Here is a 27,729-nt window from a genome sequence, read left to right on the forward strand (position 1 = left end):
TTGCCCAATTCTCCTTGGTCTCTAATCTATCCATACATATCAGTGTCAATTACCTCATCCGGGCTCGGCGTGAAATCTCTCGAGCGCTGATCCGGCCGGGTTCATCATACTCGATATGGTACCGGAAGCCCAGGTGTCCGAGCACGACCGGATCGAGCCAGAGGAACACGATGATCCGAATCACCTGAACTCTTTGTCGAAATTCACCCTGTTTGAGACCAAAAGGTATCAGAGCTCCATTCTCACCAGCAAGAGGAAGAAACTAGCTAATGACTGATATGCAGTCGATTCTACATCACAGCCTCGACAGCCGATACTCACCGAGTCCTCAAGATCGATCGTACTGATCCAACAACACTGCATGTAGTGGAAGACCAGACTGTATATGATGGCGCTGAGCTTGACCTATTACTGCGAATGGTACAGGATGGCAACAAGAGCCAAGGAGGACTGGAAAAAGTGCTTGAATTCCAGTAAGCATTGCTGTTCCAGCTATTGTGAATATAGGCAGCCATTTGCGCTCAGCTGACCCGGTAACGCGTCACTCTTAGCGGTATTGTGGGTTTTGTCAAATTCACAGCTGGATGGTACTTGATTTTGATCACCAAGAGGTCGGTAGTGGGGTTACTGGGCGGCCACTATAGTGAGCCGAGAGCTTGGAATTTTCTTCTACAACGGCAACCGATCAGCTGACGAGAGCATAGTTTACCATTGTGACGAGACGACGGTGAGCTGTGGGCCAATTGAGCAGAGAGCACACTAGCTGATACATAAGTATAGCTCATAACGATAGCTAGCAAATCAGAACGGACCGCTCAAGAGACAAAGTCAGCTTTTTAGAGCTTTTTGCTATAGTCCCAGCTGATGATGATGTCAATAGGATGCTTCACACCTTTCAGCACGTCGACTTGACCAAGAATTTCTATTTCTCGTAAGTCTTGAGCATGTCTCGATTGTCGTTCAGATATCGTGCTCATCTACCTTTGAGAATCTACAGTTATTCATACGACATCACCAACTCCCTACAAACGAACTTGACCGTGTCCCCGCAGAATCGCCAGTGGAACACAAGGTTTATGTGGAATCATTATCTTTTATCTCCAGCTTTCGATCTCGAGGATCCGAAAGGAAAGAGTAAATGGGTCTTGCCCCTGATATATGGCTTTATGGACCAAGCTAGTGAGTATCTCCAGTTCTCGCTCTCATCAAATTGCTGACACAAAGCAGAGATCAACGTCTTCACAAGGACCGTCTACCTGACTTTGATAGCTAGACGTTCTAGGCATTACGCTGGAGCAAGATTCTTGACACGAGGCGCCAATGAGCATGTGCGTCAGCTTTTTCCCCAATATCTTCTATTCAAGCTGACAGCTCCCTCAGGGCCACGTAGCGAACGAGGTCGAGACTGAACAGATGTGAGCTTAGCCGAATGCCATGGTATGTGGGTAGCTGACCAGGATCTCTAGTGTTTCCGAGCCCCTGGCAACCTCTTTCGGAAGTCGCACCAAAGCAGATGAAGTGCATCAGATGTCCGACTATGCAGCGGGCTATGGCGCATACACCAGCTTCGTGCAGTATCGAGGTAGTATTCCTGTGATGTGGCATCAGGAGAGTAATCAAATGACGCCTAGACCCCCAATCGAGAGTAAGAGGCCTTACTTCACTATATCTTCTCCCGCTTCATCAGCTGACGGCGAATGTCCATTCTCAGTCACCATCAAAGACCCCTTCTACACTCCAGCCGCAAAACATTTCGACGATCTTCTCGGTCGGTATGGCGCGCCCATCTTCATCCTCAACCTGATCAAGTCACGCGAAACGGTGCCTCGAGAAAGTAAATTGCTTGCAGAATACGGTCAATGTGTGGAATACCTCAATCAGTTCCTACCGGAAGGCAAGAAGATGCAATATATAGCATGGGATATGTCTCAGGCCGCTAAAAGGTCAATCAAACTTGCTCCCCCTCTTTCGATTCGGCTGACATGGAGTTCGATTTCAGTGGACATCAGGATGTAATGGGAGTCTTAGAAGACGTTTGTGAAGAAGCGCTACAAGCTACGAACTTCTTCCATGGCGGACCAGCAAGAAATGAAGTGGGGTATGTTGCAAGGTCTGCGTCGTATATCGGTATGACCCAAGCTGGTTTTACATCAAATCCAATAGAACCGATCCGCATCGTAATAAGCCCCTTCTGCAACACGGTATACTGCGCGTTAACTGTGTCGACTGCCTTGATCGAACGAATGCGGCTCAATTCGCCATCGCCAAACGAGCCTTTGGACACCAGCTCTACGCCTTGGGCTTGATTGGTACACCTCATCTGCCATTCTCATGTGATGCTGTCGATGTCCTGACGGAGATGTATCATGATCACGGTGATAGTAGGTGGTTACCAGCTGATGTTGGAGATGCCGAAATCAGCTGATTAGCTTCTCGTCAATGCAGCACTCGCGTGGCAATACACTGGAAGCGCTTTGGTCAACCGAGTAGACACATACAGGAGGACAAAGGCAGCTCAATGGAGTAGTCATTCGCGGGATCTGCTGGAGAACATCAGGCGGTTTTACAACAACTCCATGCTGGGTAAGCTTAGTGAATTTTTTGATGCTAAGACTCTAGCCTATCTTTCTAAGCGTAGACGCGGACAAGCAATCCGCTATCAACCTATTTGTACGTTTCATCTAAGCAAGTCAGCTGTTAAATCGACACTTCTCTTAGGTGATTCTGCGACAAGCTGAAGTAGTGTATGTTCATGGTAGCTCGGCGTCCAGCCCACTCTGCCTACACTCGACCTGGCTCGGCCCAACTACAGACAATGGTTCACCCCTTCGCACCTGGAAGAACCAAAATCAGATGAGCTAGCACCGATCAATCAGGTGTACAAGGAATACTATAAGCCGCATATACTGAGTCAATTCGGAAGGTTGTATGCTTTGTAAGCACAAATCCATTCAGCTCGGCGTCTAGGCGCTGACGAAAGATCGCACTAGTACCATGAATTCGACCACTAGATTTCATGCGTGAGTCAGCTGAGCAATATTCAGGTCGTGTAACGGCCTAGCTGACCATTCATACGATAGTAAACCGAAGAACGAGATGCTCGCCAGTCCTTTCGAGTCCCGCATACCGACTGAGCTGGGGTCGCCTACCATGCATCAGTCATCGTTAGTCACTCTGCGTTTGCACCATGCATACATCAGCTGACTCATCAATGATGACTTGTATCACAGGATACGCCGCACAGCTCGACGATGGGCAGCTCCGTCCTCGGCACCTGGCTCAGCATCCCATCATGCTGCGGCTGCTCACAACGCAGCAGAAGACCAGGGTACCGAATCGCATCACCCTCCGCATCAACATTCTACTCATCCCATCGAAAACTTGATATCGTCTTTACTGGATCCGCCGGATATAGATAAACGTATCAACGATTACGAATGGTATACGAAATACCATTCTTCGGACGACAGCGATTCACATATCACGCTTGTGGAGGAGAAAGATTTACAGCTGTATATCAGGGTTTCCAAGATGTCAAAAGGCGATTCAAGCGATGAGCAATATCAAAATCAACTGGCGTACAATCACCACAATGCCAATGTCAATGTCACTACTGGTGCTGGTGTAGGCACACTCAATTTGGGCGGGAATGTTAATTGGACGAATAACTTACAACATATCATCAATCCTGTAGAAGGCAAAAATGAGATTGTGATCAAAGATAGCTCGCCGTTGACTGATCTGACCAAACTGGATGAATTGGGTAAAGTGAATATGGGTTATTATGAGAATTGGTTGAAAGGCAATGCGGTGGGGAGTTAGTTTTTGTCTCTGAACAAAGTTGTACCTAAAACCGGAGCTTGTATACTGTATATGTATATGTATATTTGTATATCGGCGTCAGCATGAATTGAATAGGATGAAGTCATGTCCTCCGCATGATACACTGTACTGTACAGTACTAATTGTTCTGAAATCCGAAGATGAGGTCAACCGCTTCGATTCTGCTAAGCGACGACACCGTTGGGTCCGAATCAAGCAAGTGATCAAGGTGATTGGACATAGCATACATACAAGCATGATTACAACTCTTCTACTTATTTCTTCGTGTCGTATCGTCTCGTTGTAATCTACTATTCGCGATACACCGACTCGATGCGTTATTCTGAAGTTCCTTGATCATGATCTGGACTTCACATAGATAATTCGATCGATCGAATCATCAATCACCCTCCCTCACCAATGAGCACTATTGCCGGAAATCAATGTCCCGCACCATCCTGCTGCGGCGGGGTATTACCCAGCTCATGTCGAGCAACCACATCAACGACTTCCCCTACTGTCCCTTGAGCGTCACCGCCATTCTCACTTGAGTTCGAGATGACGGTATCTTCCCTTGTCGATCTACCACTTTGACCCGCAGACATACTTTCATCAATATCACTCTGCGTCACCTTTTCTCCTCCAGGTATAGGTTCTACTCCATGTTCCTCTTCAGCTTCTCCCATTATCAGGTCTTCTTCCGTATCTTCGTCCGTGGCAGATCGAGCTCCGCCTTGAGATTTCCTCCAATTATACTCGTCTTCTCCACTCCCTTCTTCAGAGGAGGAGTCAGACGCGCCTCCGAACCACCTGGTGATTGACAATTGCGACTTCACTCTCGGGTTCTGATTCTGGCCTTGTTGGCTGAGCAGTGATGGCGGTTCTTCATTCTGAGGGGAGACTGACGCTTGTCGTATAGATCTGAATGGAGAGCTCAGTGCCGACAGCGATGGAGCTCTTACATGTCGAAGGGTATCTCCTAGATTGATCGAATATCCTCTCTTGGCAGGACTACTACCGGGTATCTCCGGCGGGACACTTCGAGAAGCAGTAATCTGGCGATTCGAAGGAAGGAGTAGATCATCCTCTTCCACTTCGTCAGAATCCAATGCGAACACTTCGCTTGCTCTTCTTCTCCTTGAGTTATTCTTCCTCCTCCTTGTGGTCTGCGTTTGCGATGGAGATAAACCCAAACCATACCCTAACTCAGGCTCGAATGTTGTAGTGATGCCTAGTCCCCCGATTCCTCTCGATCCTTTGTTCCTCCTTGTCCTACTGGCGAATCCTGCATCGACGTCCGACTCAAGCGGGACAACTTCCGGTATTCTCAGTCCGCTCGAGGATTTCGGTGGGGATGTCACATCGTTGGACGTTCGATCCCGATGGATAGCTGATCTGATTTCTGTGCGTCCTTTCAGAATAGCGCGCTGAGTTGAATACGCGACATCAGCCACAATAGCGCATTCATATCGACAAATTTGACTGACCTCAATGGTCATTCTATTCTTCACCATCCTCAGAGCAGGCCATGTGACTCTTTGACCGACAGTGAGCATATGCTCCAATTGGTTCCGATCGGGATCGGAAAGGATGCGGAACCAATCCTACTGACAAAGTCAGCTCCAATTGCCCCATGAAGCGTCATTGGCGACATGTACTCACCCTGATCGTCGTTCTGGGAGTAAGAGTCAAGTCTCCCGAGAACCTCTGCAAAAACACTCCACTCCAATCGCTCTGCAAGATCTGGGGCATAAGGTCCAGGTCTCGTATCACCTGCGAGGTACTATCAGCTGAATTGCTCAATGGTGCATGCTGACAGCTGGGGCTTACCTTGAAGTGTTTCGAAAGGTCCAATTTGATGTATGACTCCAACGCAGATAGAATGAAACCCCCTCTCCAGCCTTTCCCCTTTCTATGAGCTACCGGTCTACCGACCGAGCCTCGAGGAGCGAAGAAGAACAGGTGGATGTGGGGATTTGTCTGCGAAACAATGGAGAAATTGCAGTTGAATTGGGTGTGTAACGATCCAAGCGGTATATCCTCCCTAACCAACAAGTTAGCAATGCGTGATCGGCAAAATTGCTGCAACACTCAGCTCACCTTAGACTGCCGTCTTTGAAACGCGAACCGCCGAGATTGTGGGGTTTGACATTGCCGTCTCGATCTTTGGCCATCAGGACGACCTGCGTGAACGATGAGTGAGCACTTCAGATATCGACTATGGTGTACGATCAACCTTACCGGGTTCAAAATGCCGGGCACAGCAGCACTGGCCAGATTTGCTGACCATATCAGACAATTTGGCGCCGTCAAATGATTGAGCAGAATCGTGGGTCTGAAAAGTACGTCAGCCTGATTCGTGTGTTCAAGAAAGTTCACCCACGAATGTCGATCTGAAGGTACTACAGAGATATTCAAGGCTCTTCCGGTACGCTCGTAAGCCTCCTTGAAAGTCATACTGCCTCGAGTGAACCACATGCTCTGCTCAAGGAGGTCAGCTCTGTACCATTGGATCCTTCTTCCGGAACTCACCTTCTTGGCCCAGGTAACCGTATCAAATCTCGCCCCAGTCTGCCTGAACCTCTTGAACCAAACATGGAATGGATCTTCACACGCAGTGATCTTATCCGCCAATTCGGGCACAAGCAGCTCCTTCAACTCATCATTCGTTCGAGTACACAGAAGGGCGGCAATCAACCCTCCAGCTGAAGTTCCGGTGATGACTCTCGGAAGAAGATCGGCGTCAAGGAACGCTTTCACAACACCGAAACTGCAATCTTGCTCATCAGCTTAGTTTTACAAGTCGATTGACCGGAAAAAGCTTACTGATAGTATCCAAAAGATGCCCCGCCCGAGAGACACAACGCACTGGCCCCGTAATGCTTATTGATCGCACGGAAGAAAGCCCTTTTTTCGTCCAGCGACACGTCTTTCGCAGTCCGCACAAAGTCCAGACACGTTGCAACTTCCTTGACGTGCTCCTCGATCAGCCTTTTCGTACCGAAGAAGGTCTGTCCATCATATCGATTAGTCAAGCGGGTCGACATGCTTCTGAGCTTGAGCTAGACTCACTTCACTGTACATCTTCACACTTTCCGTCCCTGCGAAATTACTTCGCACGCAGATCGCCAAAGCGTCCATCAGACCTCTAGCATCTCCAGCGGCTCTCAGTCTCGTTAAAGTCCGCTTGACCCTTTTGACCTATAGCAGCGCGAGATAAGCTGGAGCTTCCCCTCTGGATCACAGACGAGGGCAACAACTTACAAGGGTGTAGTCGAAGTAGGAGTCTTCGTCCGTCTCTTTCCAGTCATCGAATCCCAGATTACTATCCATATCCTTCGCCGCGGCGATCCATTCTTCGTATGTCTTCGAGTTCCTAAGAGCTCGTCGAAGTTTGACTTTCGGACCTCTCCATGCCACGAGCCATTCAAACACATTGACCACTTGACGAGTTATGACATAGGTCAAAAATTCGAAATATATGATCGTGAAGAAGAAGCCCTGACAACGAGCACAACTCATGAGTTTCTGCTGATCGCTCGAGAATCACATGTGTCAGCTTACCAGTAACGGCCATCGAATGAGATGGTACGTCAGCCCTTGATTCGAGGTGCGTGGCCGCCTTCTTTACTATAATCAGCATTGTCCTGCTCGCCTAACCAGTCTCTTGAATATACTCACTTGGAGACTCGCTGATGGATAGGCTGTGGTCGACAAGAAAACATCAGTTTTTGCGCGCACCACCAAAGTGACACTAGCGCGTCAGACTCACAGCAAAATCAGACGTAGCAGTCAATTTCTCCACCCTTTCCCCTGATCCTCCACTTCCGAAAGAGCCATTATCGGGGCCGTACTTCCATGTTTGAGGTCGCAGTCGCGAGGCTGAATTGGAAGCTACTGGTGAGTCGAGGGGAGCAGGAGGCGAGCGAGGGGACAGGGGAGACGCTTCGCCCTCTAGGTGAAGCGTGTCGTTGATAGACAGAGCAGATGCGAATGCTTGCAAATGTCTGTTCTCCCAAATCAGCTCTGCATACTTGCAATAAGGCTATCATGCGCCTGTAGGATACAGTCCGTTGAGCACTTACTCTTCGTCTACGAAATTCTCATTCAGTAGCTCATCTTTCCTTGACTTCCCCGCGGTGGAAGGGCTGTTGGTTCTGGTTGGCATGACGAGAGCTGAACGTACAGTCTACTAATTGATCGTGGTGACGTCAATAGCGGTATATCGAAGTGACCTTGAATACAAGCAGAATCCGTCGCTTCCTGGACTATCGAGTGAGGCCGTCGACCATCTTAGACTGACAGAGTATCTGAGGTCTATATGTCTGGTGTCTTGCGCGTGATTGTATGAGCGTATGAGCATAAGATATTTGAATGAGAAATCAAGCTTTGATCGAGGTGAATTATAGAGTGGGGAATATGGGGATCCAAGCGGCGTCATGCTTTGAATGGCGGAGCCCTCCGCCCTCGTTTGACCGGAGCAGCCTTGTTCAACGTCATTTCACCCCAAAGGCATCGTCAACATCGTCAACATGGTCGCATACAGAGTAGACAGTAGCAATACTCATCAGACTCGGTCCGATCGTGAATAGCGTATCAAAGTCCCGGCTATGTCGACTCCTCTAGTACAACAATTCCCCTCGTTGGCCCAATATCCCCCTTCATTCTTGAAAGACCTCTTATCCTCTCCCGAACTGACAGAGGCGTTTCTTTTTACTCTTCCAGAGGTCAAAGAGCTAGCAGCGGAAGTGGAGAAGCTCGGTCGAGAGAACGATGAGATTGCCAGTGAGTCGTCTAGCTCATTCGATGCTGTGTATGAAGCCTAAACAGCAGCTAAAAAGACACTTCGACATCTGTAGGGCGTAATCTAGAATTGAGGGACGAGTTATTAGCTTTGCGAGATTCGACTGCTCAATCGTACGCCTATGCAGAGGGGCTAAAGAAACAATGGGTGGATATCGAGAAAGCTCAATCCAGTTTGTATCAGGTGAGCATCATCTCCTTCTCATCTTGGTCCGCTTGATTCGGCGCTGATGTCCGATCATGACCATGACCGCCGCAGCGCAATAGACCTTCTTTCCTGCATCTACGCCTCCGACACTCCTTAACAGCCCAAGACGAACAATCAGAAAAGATAGCGTCAGCGTTCATCGACGGTCGGTCGGCCGGCGCTAGTCTACCTGGATCAAGAGTCGATTCGCCAGTGCCTAATGCCGAGGGGATGAGTACACCAATATCAGGCGACAGGGTGAGTCTTCCGTTCCCCTATGCGGCTGAAATCCTTAATCTCAAATTCACTTCTACCTTCACCTCGCGAACAGACTTTGGATGACTGACAAATGTACGCGTGGAGCAGAACCAAAGCAAAGCTATCGATGACTTCGTTAACGAGTTCAAAGCTGCTAGGAAGACGTATCACAAGCGCGCCATCTGGGCGGAGAGGTGGTCAAGAGGTGAAGTAGCTTGGCGCGACGACTAGAATCTTCTGCCTGTCAAGCTTCAAATGTACTACCTGTGTAATATCGTTTGTACACACAACATAAAAGGCTTTATTCGAACTCGAACGCATGTGGACACAAAGCTGAAGCCCGCCAAGAAGCATGGCCGAAACAGGGAAAATGCAAATATTGCTTACATCTACACTGAACATACAATCTAACCATTCGGACCGAAAATTCAGGCTGAGGAATCAATCTGAATATACCCAGTACTCTATAGTGCAATGAACAGTCTATTCACACCTCCGATAGCCTTTTACCTTCGAACACGGGATCCCTAGAGGTCAAAGGCGTTCCCAACCCGCTTCCTGAGGCAGACATGACTAGCGTTCCGTCCCTGCTCCTACCCCTCATATCGGAGCCGGAGCTCCCGCTATTCTCCATCTCTTTCTCATATATTCCCTGATTACTATTGAATGGGAATCCATTCTGATCTACCCCATAGCTGACGGCCCCATTCCCGTTGTCATTGTTGTTCTGGCAGCCACACAAGCTTGCCGACGAGTACTCTTGTTCCGGTTGTTGGTACGCGCCGTTCGTCACGACGGAGTGGCCGACGATGGTAGGTGATGATAAGCAACGAACCCGATGGTCTCGCGGATGCGGATGCGGAATCGGATGGGGTAAAGTTGAATGAAGCCTCGAAGCTGAAGCCTGCCGACGCGGTCTGGAGATGGACGATATTAAAGTGATGGCGTATACTTTCGAGATGAATATGGCTGGGAAGTCGGCCCACGTCGACGTCCTACTCATCGAAGATCAGTACAATTGGCCTTTCGATAATGAGATAATTCTCATGAGATATCTTCCCGAAGGATCGGCGCACCAGAGGAGGACAGGCCTATCAACAAGATGTGACGGGCTTGACTTACGCTGTCAAATAAGTGATCAGAGCCGCTAACTGTAAAGCAGTGACCAAGCCCCCAGCTTGGATGGACAGTCTTACTAAGGCGTCGACTACCTTATTCCGATCTTCGCTGTGTTTCTGCGGTGTTGTCATTAGCATCAATACAGGGATAGGTGGATAAATGGCACCGTGACTCACCGTAGCACCGCGGAGTTTGTAAATGATATATCCCGATAACAAGATATCGATAGCTGACGAAGTGCCGAGCCACATCGTCGTGAGAAGTTTCAACGAACGATCTCCATTTGCTGTTGCTCTTTGACCCATGTGAAATTTGTCAGTACAATTCGATGATAATCTGTCCGGTTCGCTACAACCTGCCTTCTAGCTCCACCTCCGAGACACTCACAGATTTTCCAGCATCTGCACACAATGATCCCCAGGATACAAATGATCAGCAAGGCTGCGCCCAGAGTTCCGACTGATGAACGGCAAAGTACTAGGGTAACCAGCTCACCCATAGTCTGATAGGTACACCCAATCCCGTCCCAAAGCTCAACAAGATCCCAGCTAACCCGAATCCCGCTAATCCCCAGATCCTCAATCTATACAGTGCCGTCGATCGATTATTGGGGTTCTCAGTCACTCCAGTAAACATCAAGCATCTTCTCCAGAGAAACAATTGCGTTATAGTAGATACTACCACTGATAATATCGGTGAAATAACTTCTTCCGGTCTTTCGGAAGCTTTCAAGAACTAGACAGACAGTAATCACACCAATGTAAGCTACTCTTCTGACGTCTCACTTCCTATGTCTGCCAACTCCATACGCGAGGTCAAACAATTCGATACGATGCTGCTTCGAGTCGAAGGAGATCAAGGTCGAACAGACAGTCACTCACGAATATGATATCTGCCGGATGTACCGTTGTCAACTTGAGAATCCTCGAACAATCCGATATTGTTTGTCCGAAACATATCGCCACGACGAGCTGTTACCATTATACCATTAGGCGTTAAACACATGTCAAGTTCAGTATCTATACTCTTCCCGAACATATGACATAGTGAGAGCGGGCAGGGCCTCACAATAATCTACATTACGAAGATTATCAGCACAATCATGATTTGTCAGAGTTGGAAACGGAAGTCAGAAGGGGGATCTCCACTCACAATCCATTTCATCTTCCACCCTCCTTTGGGATACGTCTCGAAATATACAAATGCCTTCGAATGTACCAGATACATCAGTATCCCCGACTTCAATGGATCGGGACATTACACGTGCATGGAGTGGAGAAATGGCCTCGCCTCGCCTCGATTGGGTCAACTCACCTGCATAAGCAATAATCCGAATCCAAATACACTAAATAGCACCCCAATTTCCAACGGGCCATACTGTCGGAATATCAGCTTAGATCAGCAAGTATTCTCTTGACCTTGCTTCTTCCTTTTTCTGCTGTACTGCATCGTCCCACACTGGACCGCACTTTTACCTCGCACAAACACCGTACTTGCCACCTCGCGTTCAAGTTGAACTCACAATGGCGAACCAAGTTTTATCCGGTATTCCAACTGTGGGCGGCATCTTTTCTTTCTGGCACCTAATATACCTGCTCCGGACGGCTAGATATCTGTTTCTTGTCTATATCATGAGCCTATCCCTGCCTTTCCACATCACTGTAGTATCCCAGAGTCGTCGGCTTTTTCGGTACAGTCTCTATATCGGATTTTCCAAATCCCTTGTTGAGTAAGTTGATTTTCGATGGGATGATAACTTGTGAAGCTTGAGCTTGCGATACTTGGTATTGTCGCTGTCTGTCTGTCGATGACTCGTACAAAAGGTCCAATGGGCACTGTGCGAGGAGAAGGATGGCTACAAGCCTTTGGTGCAACAAAGTATTTTCAGTTGAGGATCAATACGACAAGTCAGAACAGACTACGATAATTTGAGTGAAAATGGGTTGAACAAATGAGAGTATTGTGCTTTCATGAACAGATTAAAGCATTATGATGTACAGTATGGTGGGTACGGCTGATCGCCGAGACCGATCGAAATAATAGGTAATAGGATATTAGCATTCCTTCCTCTCCTCACTCCGCCTGAAAACGTAATACTGTACATGGGGGATACCATACTATGTATCCTGGAACATCAGCCAGAGCGACAAGAACGAGGCAGGCCAAGCCAAGCCAGAATAGTAATGATAATGAGAAAGGGCTGCTGGACTACGTTGTTGTTATGGCGCAGAAGTGACTTAAGGGATTTCGAAATTGTCATGGACAGGAAATATCCTAAAACGGACCAGGCAGACCGGCTAAATTACGTGAAACGACATCAACCACCTTCGTAGCCTTAACAGAACATTGATCGGACTGATTCTGCTTAGAAAGGTCTGCAAAAGCCGGTGCCGAGACATTAATAAGTGGGCGTTCCATCTACTTTGCGTATCGCGTATTGAAGGTGAGTCAAACGCGAAGGGATGGCATGGAGACATCGTGCAAGGTAAAAGGTCAAAGTGGTGAAATCTAGTCATTGTGGCTGGGGCTGTCGATCAGTTACTGCCGTGCCGTCCTGCCGGACTTTCCGTTCCTGGAATTTCCCTTTCCTTTCTACCCTTTATCTTCTACCTTCTCTGCTTGTACTGCATGCTGCGAAAGGCAGACCAGATGAAGCCTTCGAGATATCTGCTCAGCTTACGGAACCCCAGAGTATAGCTTTCGACGCCATCTATGACAATGGCGTATTTGTATAGTATGCAAAGGCGTCTATCTATCTCCGCCAATCGCGGAATATTCCATCATGCATACCCTACAGTGTATTCTTGGTACAGAGAGTCTCTTCTGCTTCTCAGTGCCATCATTGACATTCACCGACTGACAACAAATGTCCACGCGAAGGTATGAAGTCAGGTCTGGCTCTTGTCTTTGACAATGTGTCAAACGAAAACTCTTATATGGGTCTAGACCAATCAATCAACCATCATCAGCCATCGTCTCACCATACGGGGACGATTAATGTACTAGACAGCCCAAACTCACACTCAAATCCGCAAATCCTTGACCAAGCCTACTCGAGCATTCACAGGAACTCTACCATACTCCAGACCCTCTCAATCTCCCACCCTTCATTGAACCGATAAAAAACATGTTCTTTCACTTTCTTCCCATCTTTCAGCGTTATATCCAACCTCGATCCTACAGTCCGCTTGTTCACATCCGCAATGATATCCACTATCTCGAACACACTTCCAGGTAAGATCAGATCATGGTACTCTTTTCTACTCAGAGATCAATCATTATGGTTGATAGTGTCTGCCAGATAAGGATTGAGTGTTGCAGAAGGTAAAGCGTTGATAGATGAGATGTATGATCTGTAATGATTTTCTAGATCTGATGGTGAACTGATCGTCCTCGAAGAAGGTGAAGTCGAAGCCATGCTGAGTGGTGCGAAGCTGCGACGTGATGCTGATTTCGACTCTGGCTCTGGTTGATGTCCGAGTGATCTGGAGCCGATGATCAGATTGTGCTCTTCTCGATGTTAGATCCTGCTCGCTTATACCTTTGATCGATGTCCAGGGTCGTTGATTGATCTTATCAGCGTGTCGTTGTGCTGATTAATCATACCCGCGAAAAGTAGTATTACGTCATGATCGCCTGGCAGACCGAAAGTCCGAAATGCCCATGCTACGTCTCATCTCGGTTCCATTGGTACTTTACACCTACGTCGAACGGGAATAGCGTATGCAATATGGTATGTATATGCATATATGTAAAAATGACCAAAAGACAGCATCAGATATGGCGAGCAAGCGATTTACGACCTAAACCCGGCCCCATGAATACAGATTGCGCCATCACAGTCACAGTCACAACTCCTTCAAAACCTTCTCGGTAGTCCCCACCAAGATCTCCGCATGTTTCTCACCAAACGTTAACATCGGTCTCAACCTGACCGTCTGTTCACCGCATCCTCCAATCTGTACTCCATTTACCCTCATCTTACCTACAAAAGCATCTCTTAATTGGGGAGTAGCCATGTCCCAAGCCAAGTAAGTCCCATCGCCCTCTCCTCGGAAGTTCATCACTTTCCCACTGGCAGCCGAAGATCCAAAGACAGATTTGAACGATTCAGCCAATGAGGATCCGGTAGAAGCGGTATGCCGGACCAAGTCGTGTTGCTTGATCAGGCGAATCATCTCTCGGGCTTGTAATGCCCTAATCGGATCGCCCTGAAAAACCAAATCACCGTTCACTTCGTCAGCTTATTTCATCCTAGGTTTTTTTTCTTCAGAAGACCAAAAAAACCGAAGGGGTATGACCCACCATCCAAGTGTTGTAGTTTCGATAAGGAGCATTAGGTCTAGTGTCCTTCTTGTGAAAGACTCCAGCAGCTTGCATCTTCTTGCTAAAAGTGACGAAATCAGGTTCTTCACCTTCCTGCAGACCCCATTTCTCGTGCGCCCAGAAAGTCCCTGTAGCTCCCACACCAGTCTGTACTTCATCCACGATAAAGTAAGCTCCATGCTTCTTGGCAATCAGCCTGAGCTGTCGGAAGTATTCATTGGAGGCATGTCGATCGCCTCCTTCCGAAAGAATCGGCTCGATAATTACCGCTGCTACGGGACGAGTGGATTTACTGGTCATTCATATTATCAGCTCGTTTACCTTCTCAAGTCACATCAGTGCGGTGGCCTGTATAGCTCACCTCTCTACTAGGATCTTCTCGTATTCCTCCAGACACCTCTTCTCTTCGGCTTCATTCTCCTTCACGTTCTCGTTCAAGGGGTACTTGAGCTCCGGGAATGGCGCAGCAGGCCAATCGAAGGCTGGGATATCAACCTGAACAACAGCAGTACTGTTGAGCATCCCGATGTACTTTGAAGATAATATGGAAGAAGGTCCTCTTACCTTGTGAATAGCCTTACTTCGAGTAGCACTCAGACTACCGAATAATCTACCGTGGAAACCCGACTTGAAGGAAAGGACGGAGAGCTGTGGAGCACCAGGTGAATGGTTGTCCATACACGAGTCTGCAAGTACACCCGCCATCAGCTCATAGTCCCACGGTATAAGTTTGGCTTAAGGTGGAGACACGTACCCATTTCTTCCTTTGTGAACGGCACATCCGGTCCACCCCTTTCTCTCTGCCTATAAGCCATGAAAGAGCATTTGAAAGCGGTTTCTGCAAGCATTCGCCCAATCTTAGTCCCGAGCCGCAGATTGATAACAGATATACACTCACCATTGGCACTAGATCCACAAAGTGTGGTGATCAATTGATCCAGTCCTTTGGGTTGCACAGTCAGAAGACCGGTCCTGAGCCATTCAGCCCATTGTACGGGTGGAAATGACCCCAACGCGGGTCGATTCATAGCTGCTTTTGCAAATTCATCCTAACCCACAACAACGTCAGAAATCAGCTATGTGCGATAGGAAGCCGGGATAAGAAGATTGGGAGCGGCAAAAAGAAGGGGACATATTTGCCGATGGGTGATCGGGAAAGAAAGGAGGGTAGTCACGGCCGGCACTTACTGTCTTAGCGAGTTCAAGGAGGGCAGGCACATTGTATCCCAAACCAATTGAGGAGATTTGCGCGAATACATCAAGGAGTACGTTGCCATCTGCATCAACTAGGTAATTACCTAAGATCGTCATCAAGCATCGTCAGCGTTGAGTTTTTGACCGAATCTAGAAGGGTATTTGTAAGCGACAGAGAGGAGCATGAATCGGGCATACCTTTCGACTCTTCGTAATTAGGTATGACGACGTGCGTTCTCGGATCTTGGAAAATGCCGACGTCTGCGCTCTGGAGTCATCTCACGAGGCATCAGCTCGATCGGTCCCACAATAAGATGGATGATGTGGGACTTACAGCGGCAAGACCTTTAGGTCCTGGGACTTTCTCGGTCTTTACTGATGGTCCGCTGAACTCGTCAGGTATGAGGTCGAGGGAAGAGAAGTGTCGGACCGCGATGCTTTGAAGAGCAAGTGGAGTCTTGGATGCGGATCGAATGGTTCGGGAAAACATCGTTGATAGTGTTGTTTCGGTGTGGTATGGGAATTGGTAAGGCGGAAGACTGACGAGCAAGGTATCGTCTCTCACTGATCGGCACTCTATATATATTCACCTCCTTCCAGCGCCACTGCTATCCGAGGGTAGTACTGCTTCTGAGTACACACAAGAGCAAGGACACAAGCACAATACGAATTGGGGTACGACTGAGGTCGGGTTTCTCTTTTTTGGCTGCTCGCTTGTCCTTGCCTTTGGTCGTTCCTCAATATACACAAGAGGGAATTGAGGATCAGATCAGATCGGACGGTGGGGAGTCAGACAATCAACGATGTGTGAAGAATTCTCTGCTTTGAAAGGGATTTTCTGGTTTTCAGTGTATAGTGTATAGTGAGCGATAATTCGATGAGGTAGATGCAAAGGGGAATGATTGTTCTGGTGGTAGACTGAAGTTGGCGAGATTTCAAAGATATTTAACCGAGTTTTGTTAATTGTCGGCTGTTCCGGTATCTCACAATTAACTGATTGCTTCTACTTCCTTTCCCTTTATCTTCTGTGTATATCGAGGATAATTACGCTTTTAGTCTCGATGCTGCAGATCGAAAGGAGTAGGAATGGAGATCGGAGTTCTGTCCTGCGCCTTCGAACACGCTGGATGCGCTATTTAGACATGCGTTTTGATGGTTTGGCGTATGATTTTGATTGATTGATTGATCTGCTTCGTCCTTTGATCTGCTGCGTTACAATTAATTTACTACTTGCTGCATTTTATCGTATCTAAAGTCGACCTTGCGGCGTGTTTTCGGAAAGGAGGTCCGGTAATATCGATACGCACGTTCACACGGGAGTATTTTCGAGTCTCCACCGGCCGAGTGTGTAAAGGAAAGCCGCTTTTGCCGAGTTTCAACGATCCCACCCTATGATTAGACCGCTTCGGAATTGAGCTTTGATCGTAGATAAGCCATTTACCAATAGCTGATAGGGCTTGACATCATTTCACACACTGCAGACTCACATACAAGCCGAATACCTTCCGCTACAGCTTCAGTGGGCGCGTCTGGGCAGGGTATCGGCCATGACCGATTTCGCACAAGCTTTTAGATAACGATCATACCGAGCGAAATCTTGTTTACGTAGAACGAAGTCCATCAAGCACTGAGCGGAGAAGGATAAATAAGTGAGCTCGAGTGTCCGTTGATCCCAATATTGTGATGAACACTCCGCTCATTGCGTCTGTGATTGGACCTATTCTTGACTCCTTCCCTGTTCCACTCCCGCCAATCAATACATCATCTACACACAAAGCAATATGACCCTTGTTCCTTCTGCACCCTGGCAAGAAATAGCCCAAGCCAAAAGAGACGCTCGAGATGCTCTCATTCCTGTAGACTGGCGGATCTCATCAACAGACGCCAAAAACGTCATCGATGTCCCCAGAACATGCGGTGTATTGTCGCCTAAGGAAACCGAAATCACAGAAACGGATGCTCTGACCCTAGTCGAGAAGCTCCTTGAAGGACAGCTGAAAAGTTATGACGTGACGCTTGCTTTCTGCAAACGAGCTGCGGTCGCTCAACAGCTCGTGAGTATTCTGCGCATTACTCCTGCTATCCCTGGCGTACACCATACACTCGACTTTGTAGCATATACTGATTGCCATGATTGACATAGACTAACTGTCTTACCGAAATCCTGTTCGATACTGCGTTGGAAAATGCCAAAATCATAGACGAAGAATACGCTCGTACAGGTGCCCCATTGGGTCCATTACATGGTCTGCCTGTATCGCTCAAAGACAACTTTTACATCGAAGGAGTCGATACTACAGTGGGGTTCGTAGCATGGGCTAATGATCCCGCTAAGAAGGAAAAGGAGAGTGAGATGACCAAGATCATGAGGGATTGCGGAGCTGTCCTGTTCTGCAAGACGTGAGTACCGCAATCTTGTCAGGCAACCTTCTGGCTACGGTGCACTGGAGCTGATTTGTGGTGTACAGCAATGTGCCAACCGCGATGATGATGCCGGAGAGCTACAACAATGTATGGGGATACACATGTAACCCATATAACAGGGATTGCTCGTCTGGTGGATCTTCAGGTGGTGAAAGTGCTTTACTGGCTCTGAAAGGTAGGTCGTCTTGCATGTGCGACATAAAAATTAACAATGCTAACATGTCAACCTTTTCTCATTACAGGCTCTCCGATAGGTGTAGGGACCGATATCGGAGGCTCAATTCGTGCGTATCATCTTTAGTTATATTGACGGCGCCTGAGACCAGTACTTATGTCGTCCCACAACCACATAGGTATTCCCGCATCGTTCTGCGGCCTTTATTCCCTCAAACCATCTTTCGGTAGATTTGCCACATACGGGGCTAGATCAGGTCTTCCAGGACAAGAAGCAGTCCGATCGATCAACGGGCCGATGTCAACTTCGCTAGAAGCGGTCGAGCTATGGGCCAAGAGCGTCGTAGGCTCGGAGCCTTGGACAAGAGATCCGAATATGTTACCGATCCCTTGGCGCGACCTCTCCGTTCCCGAGCAGTTATGCTTTGGTAAGTCCGTTGGCTTTCTTCTCCGGATCAACCTTGACCCGATTGCTGACGATTTCATTCAAAGGCTTGATAATGGACAACGGTGTCGTCAAGCCGACTCCTCCTGTCACTCGAGCCTTGCTTGAGACTAAGAAAGCGCTTGAAGCTGCAGGCCACAAGGTCGTCGAGTGGTCTCCGTAAGTCATCAGGAGCCGAAACGCTTGTCATCATTCCTTGCCCAGCCAGTAATGCTGAGTTGAATTTGTGATTTCAGGTACAAAGCAGCAGAATCTGGTGCCCTGTTGGACAGGTTTTTCCAAGGGGATGGCGGGGTCAAGATCGCTCAATATCTCGCTTTATCCGGTGAACCCTATCCGGAAGGATTATCGGCTTACAAAGCAAGACACGAATCTCTCAAATCGTCTCCTCCCCTAGTCGGGGATCTGTGGGATATGCAATCAGATAGAACAGCGTATTGTAAGAAGGTGTTGGACTACTGGCTGAGTAGTAAAACCGTGACTGGGACCGGCAGACCTTTCGATGCAATTATCAGTCCCGTCACTCCTTTCGCCGCTTGTCCAAAGTAAGTCCACCATTTCACCTCCGAAGCATGGGGGGAAGAGGAGTCAGGATCGCTGACAGAGCCTGGTATCGTCAGGATGGCTTTTGGTGGACATGTCACGTATACATCCATGTGGAATATCGTAGATTACTCAGCTACTACCTTCCCCGTCGGATTCGTGGATCCCTCTTTGGACACCAAGCCAGCGTACGAGTCTAGAAATGAAACTGAAAAAGGGATATGGGACCGATGTGAGTGAGACCTTCCGATACTTCCACTGGACATTCTGCATGATTATGGGTTATCGAGCTGATGGGTTTTCACAAGACGATCCGCAAGAAGTGGCTGGAGCGCCGATCTCGTTGCAGCTCGTGTGCCAGCGGCTGGAAGAGGAGAAAGCACTGAAATTGACTCGGGTAGTGGCTGATTCGCTCAAGAAAGCGTAGATGTGATTGTGATGTAACGGTACCTCGGTTCACGGAAACATTTTTATAGGAAGAAATAGAGAACACGCAGTATGTGACATGACGAATTTTCCAGGGGAAATCTCACATGAACAATGGTATAGATGCTTCAGGATGCAAAGTATGCGATTTTGCGTTTGTCACTCTATTGATGCCTCGATGCAGTCATCAATGTCAAGAATCAGGCGCGTGGGATTGTGTGCCGAGTCCGCTCGCCGGCCGGCCAAGCAACCAATGGTCATCGGATCAACAACCTGCCGCCCATTGCTTATCTGCCGTCATGTCCGTCCTCTGATCGCTGCGTGAGAAACTTGTCTCGCAATTCGCCAAAGTGAACGTACTCATATTCTTAGTCTGTAGTAAGCAATTCGGCTAAAGAGGCTTGTGCGAACCAATGAAACGGTCACTTAAAATCCAGAAGACCGATAAGCAAGCAAAGTGAAGTGGGCATCTCTACTCTGGTAAGCCTCGGGTCACTCGTAAACCCTATTCCTCGTGCCTGTGCGGAAAGGAAGTCGCGGTTAGGGAGTTACGGAAGCTGTTTAGTCTTTTCTTTGCTGCAGCTGATAAGGGACGGAGTGATTTCGGTGGGGAAGTCCGCATGATTCGACAAAAACACAAAAGTCGAACGTTTGAGGTGTTTCACCTAAATAACTGATAGATAAGGAATAGACTGGACTTGACCGTATATGACGCCGTCATGAACATACAATGACGAGGACCATACATTTTATATAAGATTACTTCGCCTAAATCATACGGGTGAATCTTTGTGAACAGCCGAGGTTTGCTTGAAATTGAGTGAGTGAGATAAGGATTTCATTTCGTCATGCGATCCCATTATGTTATATACTACAATATATAATGTAACAGATTGACGGACGAGGCTGATTGGACAGCTGTGTGTACATTTTTATTGATCTATCTCTTGAACACAGGTGATCCGGAGGACTCTCATATTGCTTTGCTTTCAACGACCACGAGAGTGAGGGTGTTCGACCTAAATTGTCGAGATGAGCAGACTTCAAGTCAAATTGGAAACTTTCTTCTGGGGTAAACCGCCTTCCGATCCGAAAGAAAGACGGTTGCTCCTCAAATTGGACTTGGTCATTCTGTCCTATGTCTGTCTTTCGTGTGAGTCATTTTTTATCATGAATACGTCTCAATTCACTCGATGTCACATCTGAGAACTTCGTGACGTTTCGTCCCCGGAAAATCTCGTCTTATTGCTTGGAAGATGTCAACGCTGATTCATTTCTGGGTCCTACTACCACAGACTTCGCCAATTGTGAGTTCTACTCGAGAGGCCACCGGCATCGTCCACATTGTGTAAGTAGGTACTGACGCTTGTAACATCTGGTCAGACCTGGACAGAGCGAATCTTGCCAATGCTGTGAGTCATCGTTGTGGCGCTGTCTGTCTGTCCTGATCAGCGTTCTGACTTGACCTCATTCAGTACACGACTGGGATGAAAGAAGATGTCAACTGTGAGCGCCCTCTCATTGAATCACTTTCAGAAAAGAGCATCTGATGACTGATGAACTTAATGATTCTTCCTTCTTGTAGTCAAGGGGAACGACTATACTTATGCGAATTCGATGTTCACGGCAGGATACGTGATTGGACAATGGCCCTCCGCCTTGATTCTCTCTTCCGGACGTATTTCACCTAGATTCTGGTTCCCTTTTTGTATGGTAGCGTGGGGTCTTTGCACCCTCGGTACAGCTTGTAAGTGTCCCTCCATCATCAGATTGTCTCGCATCTCCTATACTGCATATTTCGGCTCATTTTTCTAATTCGTCGCTTGTTGGTATAGGGGCTACTACACCTCATCAAGTATGGGGAATCCGATTCACCCAAGCTTTATTCGAAGCCAGCACATTCAGTGGTACTCACGTAAGCTGCTGGACTTGTCTGATTTTCGTCAATTTTACCTTTCTTGGGGGTGTGTACTGATTGCCGCGCTTTCCAACATAGTATATTCTAGGATCATGGTATAAAGACTACGAATTAGGTAAAAGGAGTGCAGTGGTAAGTTGCAATAACACACCGTCTCTCAACACAATATCCACTAATAGATTTACGCGGAAGATACTGATTTAAGTTTTTCTGTCCACAGTTCGCCACAGCCGCACAGATGGGCACATTGTTCTCGGGTATAATGCAAGGTGGTATCATCTCCAATCTAGAGGGCAAAAACGGTCTGAGGGGATGGCAATTCCTCTTCATCATTGATTTCGCCATTACCATTCCTATTGCCATATATGGATTCTTGATGTTCCCAGGAACTCCCCATACCACTAAAGCCTGTGAGTCGGTGTTACCTCATGCTCTCACAATCTTCCCTCACTTCCTGTTCTACCTATGATCCAGAAGTCCGGAGATACTCGTTGTATGGTACGGCGCTGATCCTTGCGTGATCTTGTAGTTTGGCTTACCGAAGAAGAACGTCAAATGTGCTTACGAAGACTTCCGCATACTGAACACGTCAAGATGACCCCTTCAACGCTAGGGAGATCGATCAAGAAGTTAGCGAAATCTTGGCGATGGTACCTCTTCACTGCGTTGTTCATGCTTTCAGCGACGAGTTTTGAGAAAGTCGGAGTGTATGCAGAGTTCAATTTGTGGTTGAAAGCCGCTGGATATACCAAACAGCAGAGTGAGTTGAGTCGCAAAGTGTTCATTCCCAGGAAAAACAATTCTTTTCTGCGTCTGCGTCTTATGTTCTTTGATGCAATATCAAATTGAGCAAGAGAGGCTGATATTGATTTCAACTTTACAGTTTCATACTACCCCTCAATATTCACCGCTACAGCCATCTTATCCACGTATATTCTGACGTTGATCTCGGACCAGACTCGGAATCGATTCATCATCAATCCTATAATGTTCGGAGCTGTTTTCATTAGTAGTGTAATGCTACTGAACTGGGATCACCTCAACAAGGGGGCGCACTTCTTTGCGTACATCATCGGAGGTTTGGGATACGCAGGACAAGCTTCCAACGTACGTATAGCTTTATTCTGCGCCTGGTCCAGACTCACAGGGGTTCATCGACGAGACGTGGTTGAATGATATGACATGAGATGGAAAATATACTAACGAGATCCGAGATCATGTAGTTCGCTTGGGCCAACGAGCTCTGTAGGGATGATGATGTGCTCAGATCAATTACTTTGTTCTCTATGAATCGTATGTCCCCTCTTCATTGCACGTGGATTTCGGATATGCGACTGATGCGCGGGACTGATCTGTATTTGTTATACTTCTTGCAGTGTTTTCTAACATCTGTAAGTGCATATACCGCATTGGCACTGATTTCCATCATCGGGATCAATCTGAATATGTGCGCATTACAGGGAATCTATGGTATCAAATCGTCGCATGGCCCGTCGTCGACGCACCCCGCTTCAGGGATGGTCAGATCGCGACTCTCGTTACTGGTGCTGCATCTGTAAGTCAAACCGAACTTCTATCGGTTCAACCCGCTACCCCCGATCAACGTACATGTACATGGTGTGAAGGAAACTGCGTGAGCGCGAGCGCGAGCATGAGCAGTTCAGCTGATATTCTCGTCATTGACATACATATGATCCTAGGTGGTCGTGGCTATCGCTATCATGTACTGCTCGAAGCGATACCCACCTGATCTCCCTTCCGCTGAGATCGTCGAGGTCGACGGGCGATTGACAGATGTCTCTGGTCTCGGTACCGATGCTGGTATTGGTAACGGTACTGGCTCGAAAAGTGGCCGTCATTATGATGGTGATGGTGATGGTGAGAGTGAGAATAAGGATGTAGAGAATCTTCACGGAGCTATCTCCACTGTCAAGCACGTTTGATGCGCAGAATCAAACATCACAACAGACGAGAAGAGACGGAGGGGGGCAGAAAGAGTTGGTGTGCTGGGGCTCAAGACCTCATATCTCGATCTGGTTTGAACGTCGGGATAAAATTGTGTTGGAATGGGAACGACAAGGAGGAATAATGTGGATTCAGCAAGAAGGACGGGAATCTGAATCTGAATAATTATATTGAAGATAGATAATATAGATTAGTTGTAAGTATATACCAAAAGTCAGAGTTTTATAGAGCGCAATAGTTTAGGACGGAACGGAGCGATTCACACAGATAACAGAGTGAGATATAGATATGAAAGCACGATAGCATCTTGGGTTTGACATTGCCATGAAATGCATGTTTGATGCTATATGCTTGCTTCGATGCTACTTCATAAACTACAGATCGGAGAAATCTTGGTTCGTGGCTGTGGCGGATGAGACAGATGTGTGGTGTCTTGCTAAACGCGAATGAGATTTGTCGACTATGCAAGAGTGCAATGTCATGCGGAATGAGGGGAAAGTGATACTGATGAATGTGTTGAAATATATGCATTTTGAGTGGTCGTTGGATAGGTCACACTTGATGAATGGATGATTGGTGAATCGTGGGAGGAGGATGATTGGTGAATTGTGGGAGCAGGTGAAGATTGAGTTGGTCAATTTTCGTGTACCGCCTTCCCGGAAAGGGCGAATGTATGCTAGTTCCGAGTGTATCTGCTAGCGAACTCTGCTCGATCCAGACAAAAGCGAGATCCGACTTGGTTTTTGGGTGATCCATCACCCGCAGTGCTTCTTCATCTGTTATCACAGGATGACTCGTTCACAATGCACATCGACGTTTAAGGGTAAGGCCACTGACAAAGTGCCGCGACCCATTTCGCCATATTGACCTTCTTGGCTTCGTTCGCGATAATGAAAGGGTGTTGTAGGAGTTGCCAAGGGTATGGTCGATCAGTTCCGGAGCGTATCAGGCTATGTCAGAAAGAGATACAGTCTCTGTCAGCTGGATTCGGAAAGATGGAGAATAGTTTTCATTTATCGGGAGTCGACGGATCATACCACTTACCAATCAGCCATGAAACTCTTGAATCCATCCGACCATACTCGGCCCACGGTAGGGTCATCTACCATCACAGGTGTCGGAGCAGTCACGATATAACTCAATAGTTCTATCGGAGCGACAGATTGGTTCTCGCCTTCAGGTGGGAATGGGAATCGTAGGTGAGCGACTTCGTGCAGTGTCATGCCTAATGACCAGACGTCCGCTTTGATTGTATAAGGCTGATTTTGTATCCGTTCAGGCTGCGAAGTGAAACCACAAGAGCACCCATCAGCATGCTATTTTGTTGATATCCTTCGAGACGGCGGCATGAGTGAACTTGAGGATATCTTACTCACCGCCATGTAGAAACTCGTTCCTGTGAATGTACCAGCTATGGAGTCTACCAGTTCACCAGATACTCCGAAATCACATAATTTGACTACGCCTTGCTTGTTCAGTACTATGTTCGACGGCTTGATATCTCGATGAATGATGCGATGGTCATGTAAATAATCCAAACCCTTGAGAACCTGCAAAAACGCTCAATTAGCTCTGTGAGGCCCATGAGGATGAGACCAACGAGCCAGAAACAAGACCTACAGAGCTGGCGATCCTGCCCAATACGTGTTCAGAACACATCATACCACCTTTCTTCATCTTGCCCAACAAATTATCCAGACTTCCAGCCTCACAGTATTCCATCAAGATACCAATGACACTATCCCTTTCAGTGAGGAAAGATCCATAGTGTTCGACGATATAAGGCGATGAACAGACATTCAAGATTTCGAGCTCACGCAGGAGCTGTTTGTGCATTGCGGGATTGGTGGTTCGGGCGATTACCTGTAAGTAAGGAAAATGGGATCAATGATGAAGTCTCAGCTCGTCATTTCTCTCTTCTCTGCCTGATCCACAGGAGGAGCTTGCGTGGCGGTTCTGTGATAGACAGCATGCTGTTGATGATATCTAAAGGAATTCGACTCACTTTCTTAGCCATGATCTTCCCGCTTTTCTTGTCTTGTACCAATTCCACCGCACCACCTGTCCCTTCCCCTAGCCGCTTTATCGAGATCAGATCTTCCGGATCAAACGTAGGACTTTCCTTCTGGTGACCTTCGTCGGATACCACAACATCTCGACCCGTGTATCCTGACCCATGACCATTCTCGCTCGAGCTTGACTTCTTCTCGAAACTGTTCCTTCTGGAATTGTCTCCGCTTCCCGTATAACCCTTGTACGAGCTCGAGATGTCAAGATTCCTGATCGACAAGAGATCTTCAGCTTGGAAAGTACCATGAATCGAGGTCGAACTATCTCGTCTTGATTGGCTTGTTGACGAATTCGCTCTAGAACGAGACTTCGTGGTTGACAAGCTCCGTTTGGAGGATGAAGAATTCGCTCGGGATCTGCTTGGCGTGGATGTATTGGTATCGAAACGAGATTTGGTCAGAGCTTGCCTGATATCTTCCGTCATTTCACTGATTCTTTTGCCTTCGCCATTGTCCAGACCATTATTGAATCGCCCGAAGCCGTACGAGGACTCATCGTCTTCGTAATTGTTGCCCCTAGCTTGAAGTGTCGGATTTGTATCTTCTCCTGGTAAGAATGGTGTGGGAGTTTTCAGTGCGGAATTCAGCAGATCGTCATTGTCAACAGAAGTGTTGAGAACGTATTCGGTTTCACTCGAGAAGCCTGGGCCTGCACCCGAGGAGGCCGTCGACGAGCCTGGTATGCTGAGTTTCAGCAATGGAGTGGGAGTCCGAGATGACGGACCTGCGTTTCCGCCGGAGAGGTATTGCTGTGATGGAGCATTTAGTAATGGTGGTCTCGGAGGCTGGGGACGAGAATGAGGTTGAGGCAGAGGCTGAGCATGAGGAAGAGGTAAAGGCAAAGGTAGAGGTGGTGGTAATTGGCCGGACGTTGATGGTACGGGCGAAGGAGAAGCTGATGGGGTGGAGACGCCTGATAAACTTAGTTTGGGACGATTGGAAGGTGAAGGTGAAGCCCTCATTGGTCGTCGAGCTAAAGCAGGAAGGGCGGAGGGGAATTGCCAGCCGTTTTCCCCAGCTTGGTCCACATTGATACCAGCTAGGACGAGTTAGTCGTTGAATCAGCCCAAGAAATGAGCCTCGTCAAGAGGAAATAGAGGTACGACGGGATCAAGAGGGAGACTGCGAACTTACGAACATTCCCAGGCGGGATATACAATTTGGGCGGCGGAGGTGCACCTGAGCCAATTCTGGTGGGATTCGGTCTAGCGCCTCCAGGTTTACGAGCAGGAGCATTACCAAGTCCACTTCCGCTTGCATGGGAGCCATTGGACGATGATGGGCCCGCTAGTGGTGGTGTATTACTTTCCATGATGCGCTGAGTCTATATTCTATATTTTGGGTATTATGGGTGGTCGTGGGATTGATGATGACATGAATGCAGTTGCGATTGTTCGATGAGGTTTGAGGTGTTACTTTTTGCGCTTTGATCTTCTTTTTCTTTTTTCTGGCGAGTCTGTCGTGTCGTGTCGTGTCGTGTTACTGGTTGATTCGTGTCTGTATGTCTGTACTCGTGTTAATGCGGGGTAGTCAAGGCGGACTGAGCGCTGAATAGAGTTGAGTTGAATGAGTCGTACTACCACTACTGGGTCGATCCGAATCCTGATAAATGGGTTCGGTGCAATTGGCTCTCGATGAGACAGCTTCGTGACTGACTTATGATGATGATGTGTGTGCTACAGAAGAGATGCAGAAGTTGATGCGCTAAGTAGTATGATTATAGCAGTTGATGACTGGGACTGAACAAAAGAGCTCTTACGGTCAATCCACTGAGTAGTACTGTGTGAAAACGTCATGGCATTTCATTCGCGACTACGGATTACCCGAGTTATTCGGTAAATGCGGACACTGAGATCCGTGGTGTCGATCAATCGCAAATATTTTGGATGGTGGCCTGACCTTGAGGGGATAGCAACCACTATCATCTATCCATCTATACCGAACCATCAATCATACAGAAATTCTCGAGTGATCGGTAGATCTACGTAAAGCTATCGCAACGCCAAAGCGATATCCCCTTCGGCAATTTCTTGAGCTTGTGTTCTATCTAGCTAAA

General features: G+C 47.7%; 8 protein-coding genes across 8 annotated transcripts; 4 read left to right on the forward strand and 4 right to left on the reverse strand.

Annotated features, from left to right (window-relative positions):
- Positions 1–115: 115 nt before the first annotated feature.
- On the forward strand, positions 116–3,822 carry I303_108335 (uncharacterized protein; the record flags this gene model as incomplete). The annotated part of the gene is made up of 19 exons (XM_065969802.1): positions 116–225; positions 285–473; positions 552–643; positions 705–727; positions 781–827; positions 881–931; positions 998–1,179; positions 1,228–1,328; positions 1,381–1,415; positions 1,467–1,645; positions 1,712–1,943; positions 2,000–2,098; positions 2,164–2,381; positions 2,446–2,583; positions 2,639–2,670; positions 2,760–2,935; positions 2,991–3,020; positions 3,081–3,164; positions 3,231–3,822. 19 exons carry the CDS (start codon positions 116–118, stop codon positions 3,820–3,822), a joined length of 2,610 nt encoding a protein of 869 aa, XP_065825874.1.
- A 440-nt stretch (positions 3,823–4,262) lies between these two features.
- Positions 4,263–7,990, reverse strand: I303_108336 (uncharacterized protein; the record flags this gene model as incomplete). Its single annotated transcript, XM_018410608.1, has 15 exons — positions 4,263–5,249; positions 5,310–5,426; positions 5,485–5,595; positions 5,653–5,866; positions 5,923–6,005; positions 6,064–6,157; positions 6,206–6,303; positions 6,355–6,592; positions 6,649–6,833; positions 6,895–7,023; positions 7,087–7,323; positions 7,387–7,447; positions 7,504–7,526; positions 7,595–7,829; positions 7,908–7,990. The coding sequence occupies 15 exons, from the start codon at positions 7,988–7,990 to the stop codon at positions 4,263–4,265; spliced, it is 2,895 nt and encodes a 964-aa protein (XP_018260418.1).
- Positions 7,991–8,432: 442 nt separating this feature from the next.
- I303_108337 (uncharacterized protein) lies at positions 8,433–9,301 on the forward strand (the record flags this gene model as incomplete). The annotated part of the gene is made up of 4 exons (XM_018410607.1): positions 8,433–8,607; positions 8,682–8,809; positions 8,885–9,070; positions 9,179–9,301. The coding sequence occupies 4 exons, from the start codon at positions 8,433–8,435 to the stop codon at positions 9,299–9,301; spliced, it is 612 nt and encodes a 203-aa protein (XP_018260417.1).
- Positions 9,302–9,557: 256 nt separating this feature from the next.
- I303_108338 (uncharacterized protein) lies at positions 9,558–11,756 on the reverse strand (the record flags this gene model as incomplete). The annotated part of the gene is made up of 10 exons (XM_018410606.1): positions 9,558–10,065; positions 10,193–10,305; positions 10,366–10,483; positions 10,577–10,590; positions 10,685–10,924; positions 11,071–11,160; positions 11,258–11,263; positions 11,342–11,395; positions 11,504–11,566; positions 11,712–11,756. The coding sequence occupies 10 exons, from the start codon at positions 11,754–11,756 to the stop codon at positions 9,558–9,560; spliced, it is 1,251 nt and encodes a 416-aa protein (XP_018260416.1).
- Positions 11,757–14,037: 2,281 nt separating this feature from the next.
- Positions 14,038–16,199, reverse strand: I303_108339 (4-aminobutyrate aminotransferase; the record flags this gene model as incomplete). The annotated part of the gene is made up of 9 exons (XM_018410605.1): positions 14,038–14,400; positions 14,495–14,807; positions 14,877–15,010; positions 15,080–15,201; positions 15,270–15,353; positions 15,414–15,564; positions 15,704–15,813; positions 15,908–15,977; positions 16,044–16,199. The coding sequence occupies 9 exons, from the start codon at positions 16,197–16,199 to the stop codon at positions 14,038–14,040; spliced, it is 1,503 nt and encodes a 500-aa protein (XP_018260415.1).
- A 1,291-nt stretch (positions 16,200–17,490) lies between these two features.
- Positions 17,491–19,722, forward strand: I303_108340 (uncharacterized protein; the record flags this gene model as incomplete). Its single annotated transcript, XM_018410604.1, has 9 exons — positions 17,491–17,763; positions 17,853–18,109; positions 18,178–18,308; positions 18,376–18,417; positions 18,487–18,735; positions 18,800–18,911; positions 18,989–19,297; positions 19,373–19,527; positions 19,604–19,722. The coding sequence occupies 9 exons, from the start codon at positions 17,491–17,493 to the stop codon at positions 19,720–19,722; spliced, it is 1,647 nt and encodes a 548-aa protein (XP_018260414.1).
- A 1,031-nt stretch (positions 19,723–20,753) lies between these two features.
- I303_108341 (uncharacterized protein) lies at positions 20,754–23,582 on the forward strand (the record flags this gene model as incomplete). The annotated part of the gene is made up of 13 exons (XM_065969803.1): positions 20,754–20,874; positions 21,105–21,133; positions 21,197–21,227; positions 21,307–21,468; positions 21,557–21,636; positions 21,718–21,771; positions 21,860–22,049; positions 22,169–22,399; positions 22,523–22,746; positions 22,863–22,932; positions 23,016–23,030; positions 23,100–23,194; positions 23,340–23,582. 13 exons carry the CDS (start codon positions 20,754–20,756, stop codon positions 23,580–23,582), a joined length of 1,545 nt encoding a protein of 514 aa, XP_065825875.1.
- Positions 23,583–24,421: 839 nt separating this feature from the next.
- On the reverse strand, positions 24,422–26,985 carry I303_108342 (uncharacterized protein; the record flags this gene model as incomplete). The annotated part of the gene is made up of 6 exons (XM_018410602.1): positions 24,422–24,554; positions 24,649–24,884; positions 24,981–25,154; positions 25,225–25,467; positions 25,610–26,712; positions 26,808–26,985. The coding sequence occupies 6 exons, from the start codon at positions 26,983–26,985 to the stop codon at positions 24,422–24,424; spliced, it is 2,067 nt and encodes a 688-aa protein (XP_018260412.1).
- Positions 26,986–27,729: the final 744 nt, after the last annotated feature.

This window comes from Kwoniella dejecticola, chromosome 11 (genome assembly GCF_000512565.2).
Source record: "Kwoniella dejecticola CBS 10117 chromosome 11, complete sequence".
NCBI classification, from domain to species: Eukaryota; Fungi; Basidiomycota; class Tremellomycetes; order Tremellales; family Cryptococcaceae; genus Kwoniella; species Kwoniella dejecticola.